General features: G+C 65.3%; 2 protein-coding genes across 6 annotated transcripts in view; both read right to left on the minus strand.

The window, feature by feature from the left end:
- ARID3A (AT-rich interaction domain 3A) overlaps positions 1 to 1,192 on the minus strand; it is a 34,703-nt gene extending 33,511 nt beyond the window's left edge. The window contains exon 1 of one of the 5 annotated variants that reach the window (XM_087425912.1): positions 1,108 to 1,192. The gene's annotated coding sequence lies outside the window, so the exon portion shown is untranslated. Of the gene's footprint in view, positions 1 to 790; positions 888 to 950; positions 1,018 to 1,057 lie in introns of those variants that run through there. The other 4 variants (XM_087425913.1, XM_087425915.1, XM_087425914.1 and 1 more) reach the window with 4 other exon arrangements.
- Positions 1,193 to 5,705: 4,513 nt separating this feature from the next.
- KISS1R (KISS1 receptor) lies at positions 5,706 to 9,874 on the minus strand. Its single transcript, XM_014795983.2, has 5 exons — positions 9,464 to 9,874; positions 8,609 to 8,733; positions 7,136 to 7,271; positions 6,630 to 6,856; positions 5,706 to 6,496 (listed from the first exon to the last, which is right to left on the minus strand). Exons 1-5 carry the CDS (start codon positions 9,705 to 9,707, stop codon positions 6,050 to 6,052), a joined length of 1,179 nt encoding a protein of 392 aa, XP_014651469.2. The 5' UTR covers positions 9,708 to 9,874; the 3' UTR covers positions 5,706 to 6,049.
- Between the last annotated feature and the right edge of the window lie 2,156 nt (positions 9,875 to 12,030).

Raw genomic sequence — 12,030 nt, forward strand, 5'->3', positions numbered from 1 at the left:
ACGACAAAAACCCCAGTCCGGATTTCAAAGGCTTCTTGGAAAGCGGCCGATTTGCATGGGTAGGGGGGGCAACCCCTCCGGCCCGGGCGACTAAAAACGGAACATTATTGGCAAACCCGCCGCCTGGGGTCGGACGCCGAACGTTGGATTGACAAACGCGCGCGCCCCGGGCTTCCTGCGCCCGCTTTTCTGTCTGGGGGGCACTGAACTGGGGGGGGGGTGGGGGCGGGCTCTTCCCGGGGGGATCCCCGCCAGAGAGCCGGGGGCCCGGGCCCAACCCACCCCCCGGGCGCGGGGACCGTGCTGTCCCCTCCAGGGGCCCCTTTCTGCCCGGGAGCCGACACTTTATAAATAAACCGTCCAGGCTGGGGAGGGTCTCCAGGGAACGGCCCTCCCCACCCGGCGCTCCCACTCAGTCCCCTCGGGGCTCTCGAATAAAACACCCGATTCCGGGGAGAACTAAATGAAATGAGAAGCCGGAGCGCAGCCCCCCGCGCGCGCGTTAAGAGACCATTTCCTTCCGCTGGGGAGGGGGGAGCGCGCACTCGCGACCCCCGATCGCCCCCGCGCGCCACCGTGCAATACGGTCGCGGGTGGGGTCTCCGAGGGGGGCGCAGAGCAAACCACCCCAACTCCGACCCACTAGGGTCGCTTTCGCGGCGCTGGACCCCCACCCACGTCCCTGCCCAACTTTGGGGACCCCCCGCCTTGGTTTCCACGGCGCGCTGCGCCCACCCGGGGCCGGAACGTGCGGTTTAAAAGGCCGGGCCGCGCCCCCCCCCAGCCTCACCGCGCGGGGCCCGCTCGGGGGGCGCAGGGCCGGCTCGGGGGGCGCATGCCCCGCGCTGGCGTCTGGCCCTGCCCGGCCGCGCCTGGCCTCCCGCCCGGGCCGCGAGCTGCGCGCTGCTGGCTCCCGGCCGCCGCCGGGTTTGTGCCGCGCGCCGACTCACCGAGCCGCCAGCCGAGTCCGCGTCTACACCCCCATCCGACCCGATTGGTAAAAGTCTCCCCGCGCGCGGCCTCCCCCGCCCCTCCCCTCCCCCCGCCGCGCGCTCACCGCCCCGCAGACAAATCACCGGGTGACAAATCGCTCTCAGATGCAAATACCTCGCCGGTGATTCAGCGCCGCGGCCCGGGACGCGGGGAGGGGTCTCGCGAGGCCCCCTCCCCCTTCCCGGACGCCCCCCTCGCTCCCCGCGCTCGGTCCGGCGGCGCGCGACCGGCCCCGGGGGTGTTGGGGAGGGGGGAGAGAGTGGACGGAAATTTTCAGGTCGCGGCCCCTTTAAATGATAATAAATAATAAAAGGGAAGGGGAACCGCGGCGCGGACGCCCCGCCCCCTGCCTAGGGACGGTGGGCAAAGTGCGCGCCGCGGCCCCGAGCGCACAGGGCGCCGAGGGCGCGGGCGGGGCTGGGAGCGCCCGAGGGGGAGGGGGGTGGGCTTCCGCCTGGGCGGCCGGTGGGGGGACCCAAACCGGGTCGAGACCCCCCTCCCGCATCTTACCGAGCACCCAGGATGGGCCTGCCGGGCTCGGAGTTTCACCCCTGCCCCTTAGGCTGAGCGACCGGGAGCCGAGCCTTGGTTTGCAGGTCTGTAAAGTGGGGATAGAGCCTGGGGGCGCGGAGAGCCGGGGGCGGGGGGGGGGGTGCGGTCCCGGCGGAGGGAGCCGGGGCCCTGCACGGGGTGCACGGCGGGGCGGGTCTCGGAGAGGGCGCGGCTGCAGGGAGGGTGGGGGCTCCCCGGCTCCCGCAGAGGCCTGGGGGTGGGGAATGCAGGGTCCCCGGAAGGCTGTTCCCCAAAAGTCATGACGACCCCTCGCCCGATGTCACCCCCTCTCGGGAACCTGACAGCCCACCGTCTAGGAGGAGAAACGAGACCGTCTTCTGGGTGATAATAATTGAATGACAATTTCCATATTCTGAGCGCCTGGTGGCCCGGCCATGTGCCCAGGGCGTGAGGTTCATTGACTGTTCAACACTCGCATCAATGTGGGGAGGAGACTCTTAACGTCCCCATTGCGAAGAGCGGGAAACCGAGGCACGGAGTAGGGGGAGAGCGGGGGGGGGGGGGGTATGCTCAGCTGGGAGGTCTGAGCCCCAGAGGCAACCCCTGGGGGCTCATCCCTGGGGCCCAGGCTCCAGCCCAGATCAGAGCTAAGTGGGAGCATGCGCGGCGGGCAGGGGCCACCCAGAGGGCCCCCCCATTTCTCGGAGGTCCCCGGGGGGCTGGGGCAGGAGTCCGTGGTCTTGAGCGTTGGGGGTCGTGCGCAACCCCTCCCCCAGCCATGGCAGGCCGGCTCCGGGGATTCCCAGACCCCAGGGATGGGTGCGGGAGAGGTGCCCCCACCCCGGGGCCGGAGTCCCGCCCGCCCCCTGCCGGGACCCAGCCCTCAGCCCCAGGGCTGCGTGTAGCCTAACGGCAGCAGGTGGCAGAGAGGCCTCCACCTTCGGGCTATTAAACACCCCTCCCCCGCTCCCCCCCTGCCCCCCGCGGGAGGGACAGACATCTGCCGGAGGAGGGGGAGCTTGGAGCCCTAGGTGAGCTGGGGGCGGGGGGCGCCGCCCATAAAGGGCCAGGCTCCACAGTGCAGGAAAGCCCCCTCCCCACCAAAGAGCCAAACAGATCAGCACACGCCCCGGGTCCCACCCTGCGCAGGTGCATGGGCCTCCCTGTGCCTCAGTTTCCCCTTCTGTAAAATGGAATTAATTCCTGGCACAGTAGTTTTGAGGATTATGTTTTCCCTCTGTTCAAAGGGAACGGGGCAGGGCGGGCTACCCTGAAGGGCAGGAGGGTGCTCTCCTACCCCATCTCCCAGGGGAAGCTGTGGTCCCTACAGAGCTGGGCGCACCCTCCCCAGAGGTGCCAGGCCCGGGGATGGTGAGGGCTGCGGGAATCCCAGCTGCCTCCAGCGAGGGGGCTCCTATTTTTAGCCCAGGGAGGGAGCGGGGAATTGATACAAAGACTCTCAGGCTCCGCTGTGGGTGCACAGCAGGCCCAGGTTCCGGCTGGGTCCTGGCTGTGTGATCTTAGGTTAGTGCAGACCCCTCTCTGGTGTCCGCTTCTCAAGCTGGGAAATGGGTTCAGCCACCCCAGCCCTGTGAAGCTTCCTGGCCAGACCATCTTGTGGGGCCCCTGTGGGTTTCGGACACCCTCCTCAAAAAAACCAGCCTGACCCTCACCCAGCCCCTCCGTCAGTCACTCATCCTGCTGTGTGCTCAAGGGTGAGGGGCGTCCTCTTAAAAGTTCACCCAGATCCCAAACTGCCCACCTTCCCACACATGTTCCTGCTCAAACCTATTCCCACCTCTGGGCCTTTGCACTGGCTGTTCCCCTGCCTGGACTGCCCTTCCTAGGTCGCCCCACGGCCTGTGCCTTCTCCCGATTCAAACTGGAACCTTAGCTCCTCCTCTGAGGGACCCCCCTGACCTCCCGGTGCCCCCATCACCCACCACATCACCCTGTTTCTCTCCATCAAAAAGCGTCTATTTCAAAACATTTCTGTTTACTTAACCTACTTGGCCTCGCGGGCGGCTGGATCCCCAGCCCAGAGGCCCGCCTGGTACACAGTGGGTGCTCAATACATGTTGGAATGAATCCTCCCTCATCCCACGGGATTTTTGGTGTCTGTCTACACAGAGGTGGAGGGCAACTCGAACTGTTCGCCATCTAGATCTCCAAAAAAAAAAAAAGCCTGGAGGGGTGTGCTGGGCGCCGCCATGAACCCAGAGACCCCCACCTTCTGTCGTCACCCACCCTAACCTCCAGCTTGCCTGACCCTGTGAGCCATGGTCCATGAAAATGTCATCTTAACTTCCTTTAAAATAGGACGAAAGCGAATATAATAATAAGGAATATAGAATAATGAATCCCGCCCAGATTATATGCGTCTTTATGCCAAATACAGTTTTTAATATTTTTTCATAGAAGGGACCCTCGAAACAAAAGTGCTGAGGACCCGGGAAATTAGTAGTCCGGCTCTGCTTGACCCATTTTGCAGTGGGGAGACGTTCAGCCAGGGGTCCAGGGTGGGGTACGCCGGGGCCGCTCCCCCCGGGCGCTGGGGACACCTTGGTGGGGTCGCCCCGGGGAAGCGAGGACCCTCCGCGGGGTGCGCGCGCCACCTGCCGGGCACCTGCGGCGCTGCGGCAGGGGGCGGGGCCAGCGAGGGGCGGGGCCTGCGGAGCCAGCGAGGGGCGGGGGCGGGGCTTGCGCCGTCTCGCCGTGACTCCCGCCAGATGCCGCCAGGTGGCGCCGTCTCACCTGGAAACGTGCCTCCCGGTTCAGAGGGGGAAACTGAGGCCCGCGGAGCCATTTCCTCCTGTTTAGCGCCTTCTGCATGCTCCTCGGCAGAGCTGCTGGACAGCATACGGGTCTCCGGTTAAATCTAAATTTCAGATAAACAGCAAATAATTTTAGGTTTATCCCAAATATGGCATAGAACATACTTATACTAAAATTTTTTTCATTGTTTATCTGAAATTGAAATGACCTCCTCTCATTGTTTATCTGAAATTGAAATGAACCCCTCTCCTTACCCACCCAGACCCCCTGGGCTTATCCTCATATCCGCTGGAGCCCATCCCCACCCTCTCCCAGCATATGCCAGGTCCTGGCAGCCCAAAAGATCAGAAGAATGGTCATCACAATGAAATAATAATTGAAAAAATCTCCGTATACCTCGGACCATGTCCCTCCCTGCCTAGAAGCCTGCCATGGCTCCCATGGCCCGCCCTCAGGAAAGACCCAACTCATCCCGCTGTTTGCAAGGTCCCCACCACCTCCGTCCCCACCTCCTCTCCTCTCCCCTCCTCACTCCCCTCCAGCCCCATCCGCCTCCCAGTTATTCCTCAAATCCACCAGACATATCTTGCCTCAGGGCCTTTGCACTGGCCATGCCCTCCATCCAGTTTGCTCTTCCCCCAGCTCCAGGCTCGCTTCACATTTCCCGGACTCACCTCCTCCAGGAAGCCTGCCTGGACTCACCCCCACTAAGGTCGGGCACCTGGTTACTCTCACGGGCACGCATATTCCCTTCATAACCCTTTGACTTCTGTCACTTTGCATCTCCCTAGGTAGTTTCCCACTTACTGGCCCCATGGACAACTAGTCAAGGGCTCCATACGGGTGGGGGAAGTGGCTGCCTGGCACAGAGAGCAATGGACGTGAGGATGCACAGAGGGCACGCCCTGGCTCTGCAGTTTTGAAACGGTTCCTCTTCCTGAATGTCCCTTTCAACCCTTTAATGCCATTTTATTTTACTCTTTATTTCCAGGTAACTGTAGCTTCTCGTGCAGCGAGCTCCCCCTCTGCACCAGGCTCCCCGACAATAACATTTTGCAAAACCGTAGCACAATCTCACAGCCAGGATGGGCGGGGACAGGGTCTGTGGGCCAAGGGGAGGATTTCCCCCTCATGTCCAGCTCCGTCCGAGGCCGGGTCTCTAAGACCAGAACAAGCCAGCTTCGGGCCAGCACGGCGTGATGTCTCTGCCTCTTGGTCTCACATTAACATCTCGGCAAATTTGGATTGTCCGGAGGCCCATGGTGTCCCCAGACAATCTGGGGCCCTCCAAGGGCTTCTCCCACCGGTGGTTCTATTCACCGTGCTCCAGGGAGGACTTATTTATTCAATAACATCCACGACGTTCCCGTCCGGGACTCCGGACCCTCACCAGGTAGCAATAATAATAATAATGCCTTACTTCATCGATTTTAAGATACACGTCGTGTTCACGTTTTAATATCTCTGAAGACGTGACGCATCTTGCAATGTTACAGTCGACCTCAAGGCAGCGTGGGGAAACTTCTACTGATGCTTCCCTGAAAGTGCCAACGTCAAAGCATCTCCAATTTCAGGAAATACAGAAATAATAATTACAATATCCATAGCAGCGAACATCAGCAAATTTGCACCACACGTTACAAGAGGACAAAACATTCTCACGACGATTATCTCAGACAAAAATAAAGACATCAATGACACGGTAATAGTAGGTGCTGTTCAAGCAGCCCCTGTTGCGCCGGGGCCCATCTCCATCCCCAGAGTCGGCTCAGAGAGGGGCAGGGTGTTCCCTCGGGACGCACAGCCTGCGCGGCCCCGCCCCGCCGCTCTCCGGCTTCGGGGTCCCGGCGGGGGCCGGGCGGGCGGCCAGGCGGTGCAGCTCGGCGCGGGCGGCGGCGTCCGAGGGTCCGGGGCGGCGGGGGCGCCGGGGAGCGCAGGGGCAGACGCGGCGGAAGGCCTGGCGGAAGTGCGCGCCCAGAAAGGCGTAGAGCAGCGGGTTCAGCGCCGAGTTGCTGTAGGACATGCAGTGCGCCCAGGTCTTGAGCGCGTAGGCCGCGTAGCTGCGCGGGTGCCAGGCGCCCGCCGGGCCCAGCGCCTGCAGCACCAGGAACAGCTGGATGGGGCCCCAGCAGGCCGCGAAGAGTAGGACCACGGCCGCCACCAGGCGCGAGACCCTGGCCCGCACAGCGCCCGCTCGCTCCGCCTGCAGCCGCCCCTGGGGGTGGGGGAGGCGGTAGGAGGGAATGCTGAGGGCCGGCAGGGGCAATCCCCTCAGAACCCTCCAGCTGCGCCTCCTCCCCCCACGCCCAGCCTGGCCGCGCCCCCCACCCACCCGCCCAGCCGCGCACCTGGAGGGCACTGTCGGCGGGGCGCACGGCGGCCCGGCCCAGGTGGCGCAGCATGGCCCCGTAGCAGGCACAGGTGGCGACCAGCGGCAGCAGGTACAGGGCCAGCAGGTTGTAGAGCGCGAAGGCGCGCTCCAGGGCGCGGCTGGGAAAGGCCTCGCTGCAATAGGTGCGCGGCCCGGGCGAGAGGCGGTGCAGGGCGAGCACTGGAGCCGACACGGCCGCCGAGCCTGCACCACAGGCCCGGCTGAAGGCCTTGCCCACGGGACGAGGTGCGCTAGGGGGCCAGGGCCCTGGTCTCCCCAAGTGCCTCCCCGGGCAGCGTGCGCTGAGCGACTCCTAGGTCGCCCCCGTCCGCGCCCTCCGTGGCCCTTCGCAGGGCGCGCTGTTGAGCCCGTTTCCCAGATGCACGACCGAGGCCCGGAGAGGGGCAGTGACTGGGGAGAGGGGGGCGCCCAGGGCACAAGGACTTTTCCCCTCACCTCGCGCGGCCCCCGCGCTGCACTCACCCACCCAGATGCCGAGGCTGACGGCCAGCGCCACGCGGGGCGTGCGGCGGTGCAGGGCGCGCAGCGGGAACACGGTCACGTACCAGCGGTCCACGCTCATGGCGGTCAGGGTGGCGCACGTGGCCTGCACGGAGACCTGGGAGGCCCAGGAGCCGGCGTGTGGCCCCCTGCCCGGTCTGGGGCCTGCCCTGTCCGCGCCCACTCTGCGGGGCACCCCCAAGTCCAACCACTCAGGCGCACCCCGGACGTGTTGTGGGGGGGTCTCCAGGGGCCACAAGTTGAAGGCACAGGAGATGGGGGGATACCAGAGAGGAGCCCAGATGGTGGGGGTGTGAGGGGGCCATTGGGGGTCCACTGAGACCCCGAGGAAGAGGCAGAGCCATCCTAGGATCAAGGGACAGGTGGGGCAAAAAGCCGCAGGGTCAGAGCACCCTCCCTGTGTCCACCGCCACCCACTCCCGCGCCTGTGACCCCCTGTATGTCCCTCCCCATTGCCCGGGTTCTCCTCCCCCACCTGGTCCTGGTTCCATCTCGTCTCACTCACCCACCCAGACTCTATTCCTGCCCCGCCCCCTCCACGCCGCGCCCCATCCCAGCCCAGGCTCCCCGGCGCCGGCCCCGCCTCGCCCCCACCGGACTCCGCCCCCTCCCTGGCTCCGCCCCACCAAGACTCCCCACACCCAGACTCCGCCCCCTCCCTGGCTCCGCCCCCTTCAGGACTCCGCCCCCTCCCTGGCTCCGCCCCGCCAAGACTCCCCACACCCAGACTCCGCCCCCTCCCCGGCTCCGCCCCCTCCCCGGACTCCGCCCCAAGACTCCTTCCCCCGTCCGGGCTCCGCCCCCGTGGCTCCGCCCCGAGTCCTCTCCCACCCTGACTCCGCCCCCGCCCGGACTCCGCCCCCGCCCAGACTGCGCTCCCCTGGCTCCGCCCCGAGTCCTCTCCCACCCTGCCCCCGCCCCCGCCCGGACTCCGCCCCCGCCCAGACTGCGCTCCCATGGCTCCGCCCCGAGTCCTCTCCCACCCTGACTCCGCCCCCGCCCGGACTCCGCCCCCGCCCAGACTGCGCTCCCATGGCTCCGCCCCGAGTCCTCTCCCACCCTGACTCCGCCCCCGCCCGGACTCCGCCCCCGCCCGGACTCCGCCCCACCAAGACTCCCCACACCCAGACTCCGCCCCTCCCTGGCTCCGCCCCCTCCCGGACTCCGCCCCCTTCAGGCCTCCCCCCCAAGCCCCCTCCCCCCCTCCGGGCTCCGCCCCCGTGGCTCCGCCCCGACTCCTCTCCCACCCTGACTCCGCCCCCGCCCGGACTCCGCCCCCGCCCAGACTGCGCTCCCATGGCTCCGCCCCGAGTCCTCTCCCACCCTGACTCCGCCCCCGCCCGGACTCCGCCCCCGCCCGGACTCCGCCCCCGCCCAGACCCCGCCCCCCAGACTCCGCCCCCGGCTCCCGGGCCGGCTCCGCCGCCCGCGCACCTGCTGAATGTAGTTGACGAACTTGCACATGAAGTCGCCCAGCACCCAGGAGGGCAGCGGGTACAGCAGGGCCGTGAAGGGCACGCAGCACAGCAGGAAGGTCACGTCCGTGGCCGCCAGGTTGGCTGCAGGCGGGCACACGCGGGGCTGGACGTGGGGCGCACGGGCCTCCGCCCCACCCAGCGCCCCTGGCCCAGCCCCCCAGCCCTCGCCTTGTCCGCGTCACCGGCATCCTGGGGCAGAGAAGCTGGGGCGCCCTCCAGTCTCCCCGCTTTACATTTCAAACATCCCCCAAGCACAGCTTCATGGCCATTCAATCAGCAATCGGCCTCGGGGACCCCTGTCCGGGCTGGGAGAGCCTGAGCAGGCCTCTGCCCCTCTGAGCCTCAGTTTCCTCGTGTGCAGACTGGGGACAGTGGTCATAGAATAGAGAACACTGACTGAGCACTCACCTGTGCCGGGTGGGCCACCCCCATGACACAAATGTGCCAACCAGGCCACTGGGGCAGAGGTCGCAAACTGGGGGCCCGCGGGCCAACTCCTTCTATTCAGGGGACACCGTCTTCTAAGAACCGCATTTCAGTAGGACATCTTCCTCCAGTGGCGGGGGCGAGCTCTCCACGCGCCACGCTCTCCAACCTCCCTTTTAACTACTCCGGCCCGCAGGGAACCCTCCAACGCCCGAGTTTGCGACCTGTAGCCTAAGGCACAGGGACACTAGCTCCCGGAGCCCTGCCGGGGAGAGACCTCTGTTCGGGAGGGCCCCGCGCACCGCTAGGGGGCGCCCCGCGCGCTGCGCCCTGGTGGCGACCTCCCGCGTGGCGGGCGGGCACCGCGCAGCGCCCCGGCGCTCACCGATGTAGAAGTTGGTCACCGTCCGCATCCGCTTGTGGCGGCAGACGACGAAGATGACCAGCGAGTTGCCCGTCAGGCCGAGCAGCATTAGCACGGCGAAGAAGAGCGGCACCAACCAGGCGTCCACGGGCCACGGCGCGGGGGCCGGGCCGTCCGAGGCGTTGGCGCCACAGCCCGGGCAGCCCGACGCGTTGGCCGGCGCCCACCAGGACGCGGTGGGCCCGGACGTGGCCGCGACGCGCATGGCTTCGCCGCCCTCTTCCTCCTGGCCGCCCTCCGGGATTGCGCCCCGGGATTGCCGCGGAGACCCTCCTCCTCCCGGCCGCCCGCCGGGTATGCGCCCGCGGAACCGGAGAAGGGTCTTGGCTGGAGGGCACTGTATCTGGAGGGCGGCTCTGCTGGAGGGCGCCTCTGCTTGCGCCGCAGCCGCCGCGTGTTTATACCCTGCGCCCCCGCCTCGTCACCGCCTTCCCGCCTCTCCCGCCGCCGCTCCACTCCCTCCCCTGCGCGCCCTCCCTTCGCCCGCCCAGCGCCCCCTCCCCCGTTCCCTCCACCCCCTGCAGGGTCGGGGGGAGCGCGGGAGGGGGCGGGCTGGAGGGAGGGTGGGGGCGGGGCGCGGGAGGGGTGGGCTGCGTGGAGGCGGCTGTGGCGCCTGGAAGGATGGTCCTAACAGGGGATAGAGACTCACGGGCACGAAAAACAGCACAAAGACGCGGGAACGAGGCTCGTGGGGGGCGATGACTCTGACCTTCCGAGGGGCTGGGTTCCAGGAGGGTGGGCCAGGCTGGTGGTGAGGCCAGCCCCCAGTGGGGGCCCTGAGTGTCGCTGCGGCTGCAAGGGGTGGTCCCCGGGACACCAGGGAGCCGTGGAAGCGTCAGGGCAGGGAGGGATGCCCGGGATGTGGCGGTTACAAGATGCCCCTTCTTCAAAGAACTCAACCTCACTGGGACTCCAATTGCTGTCAATCAGACCCCTTAGGGAGTGTCCGCCTCCCCCAGCTGGCAGTGGATGGCAGATACCTGCTCTGGGGACATGGCAGAGGACACCGTTGATCCCGAAAAGCCATGCCCAGAAGTGTACCCCAGATCCCAGCCCATGAGGCACCTGGCAGGGTACCAGGACGTTCGGGCCACTGTGGAGTACTATGCAGCAGAGAAAAAGGTGCTGCTGTGCGTGTAAAAAAAAGACCAAAAGGGGGAAAAGAAATGAATCATGTGCGTGGGCGTCAAAGTGCATCGAATATCTCCAGAGGGATGTACGAAGAGCCTGGGGAAGGGGGACAGCCCCCTATTCGCCCTTTTTATGCCTTCTTGACAATGGCCTAGCCAATCGGAAAAGGAAGAAAAGTCCCTCTGGAGCGGTAATGAGCGACAGGTTAGGACGAGGAGACCAAGGTTACTCCCTGGGAGTGGAGGAGCTACTCTGGGGAAGCCACTGGATGGGACAGGCCCGGGAGAGCATTCAGCGGGCGGCTGGACCCTAGAGGTGGGGGCTCTGGGGAGCAACTCATGCCCAGGCCGAGGGTCCCTGAGGGCGTTCAGAAGGTGCTGGACAGGTCTCCTGGGAGCGAGGCCCGCGCATCAGGGCTAGGCCCAGGCTGCATCCTCCAGAACTAGCACATTTATCGAGCAGCCCGTCACCCTGGGACAGAGCAGGAGGCAAACACACCCACCCCCAGAGCCCCCTCCCAGGCACCCCCCCCAGAGGTGTCTTCTCTCCGGACTTGTGTCCCCACTGGTCCCTTTTGCCTCTTTTCACATTTATCTACATGAAGTCACACAGTATATGCTCTTTGAGGTCTTCTCACAGTTCCTCCTTTTTTTTTTCTTTTTTTCCCCTCGCTCTTTATTTGTTAAAGCAACCAGCTCATTTGTCCTGTGCAATTTCCGCCGGGCTGGATCTGGTGGGTTGTATCCCTGTGCTGTCACTTAATGTGGTCCCTGGTTCCCCACTTTCCTTGCAGACTGAAGGGGAGGTTCTAGATTCTAGAGTAGGTTTAATTTTCTGCTCGAAACCCTCCCATGGCTCCCCATTGCTCTTGGGACAAAAATCCAGATCTGTCATCACAGGGCCACCAGGCTCACAGGGGAATCCCCCACCACGCCCACCCATCTCCCTGCTCGGGCCACTCTGGATGCCCCAGGGCCTTTGCACTGGCTGTTTCGTCTGCCAGCACACCCTTCCCACTTTAGCAGCTTGCCAGGTCCCCATCTCAGAGTGTCCTCTTCTCCATCCCACTTGGTGGGGGAGGGGTCTGTCTTGGTCACTGCGGGGTCCCCAGAGCCCAGCCCACAGTGGGCATTTGTTAAATGAAGAAAACCTCAAAGGGCAAAGGGGGTGGGGCTGATGCCCTATTTTTATTTATTTTTTTGTGAGGAAGATCGGCCCTGGGCTAACATCCGTGCCCATCTTCCTCCACTTTATATGGGACACCGCCACAGCATGGCTTGACAAGCGGTGCGTCCATGCGCGCCTGGGATCCGAACCTGCGAACCTCGGGCCGAGGCAGCAGAGCACACGCACCTAACCACTTGCGCCACGGGGCCGGCCCCACGACGCCCTATGTT

This window comes from Ceratotherium simum, chromosome 39 (assembly GCF_057802395.1).
Source record: "Ceratotherium simum simum isolate JZ-2026a chromosome 39, ASM5780239v1, whole genome shotgun sequence".
NCBI lineage: Eukaryota > Metazoa > Chordata > Mammalia > Perissodactyla > Rhinocerotidae > Ceratotherium > Ceratotherium simum.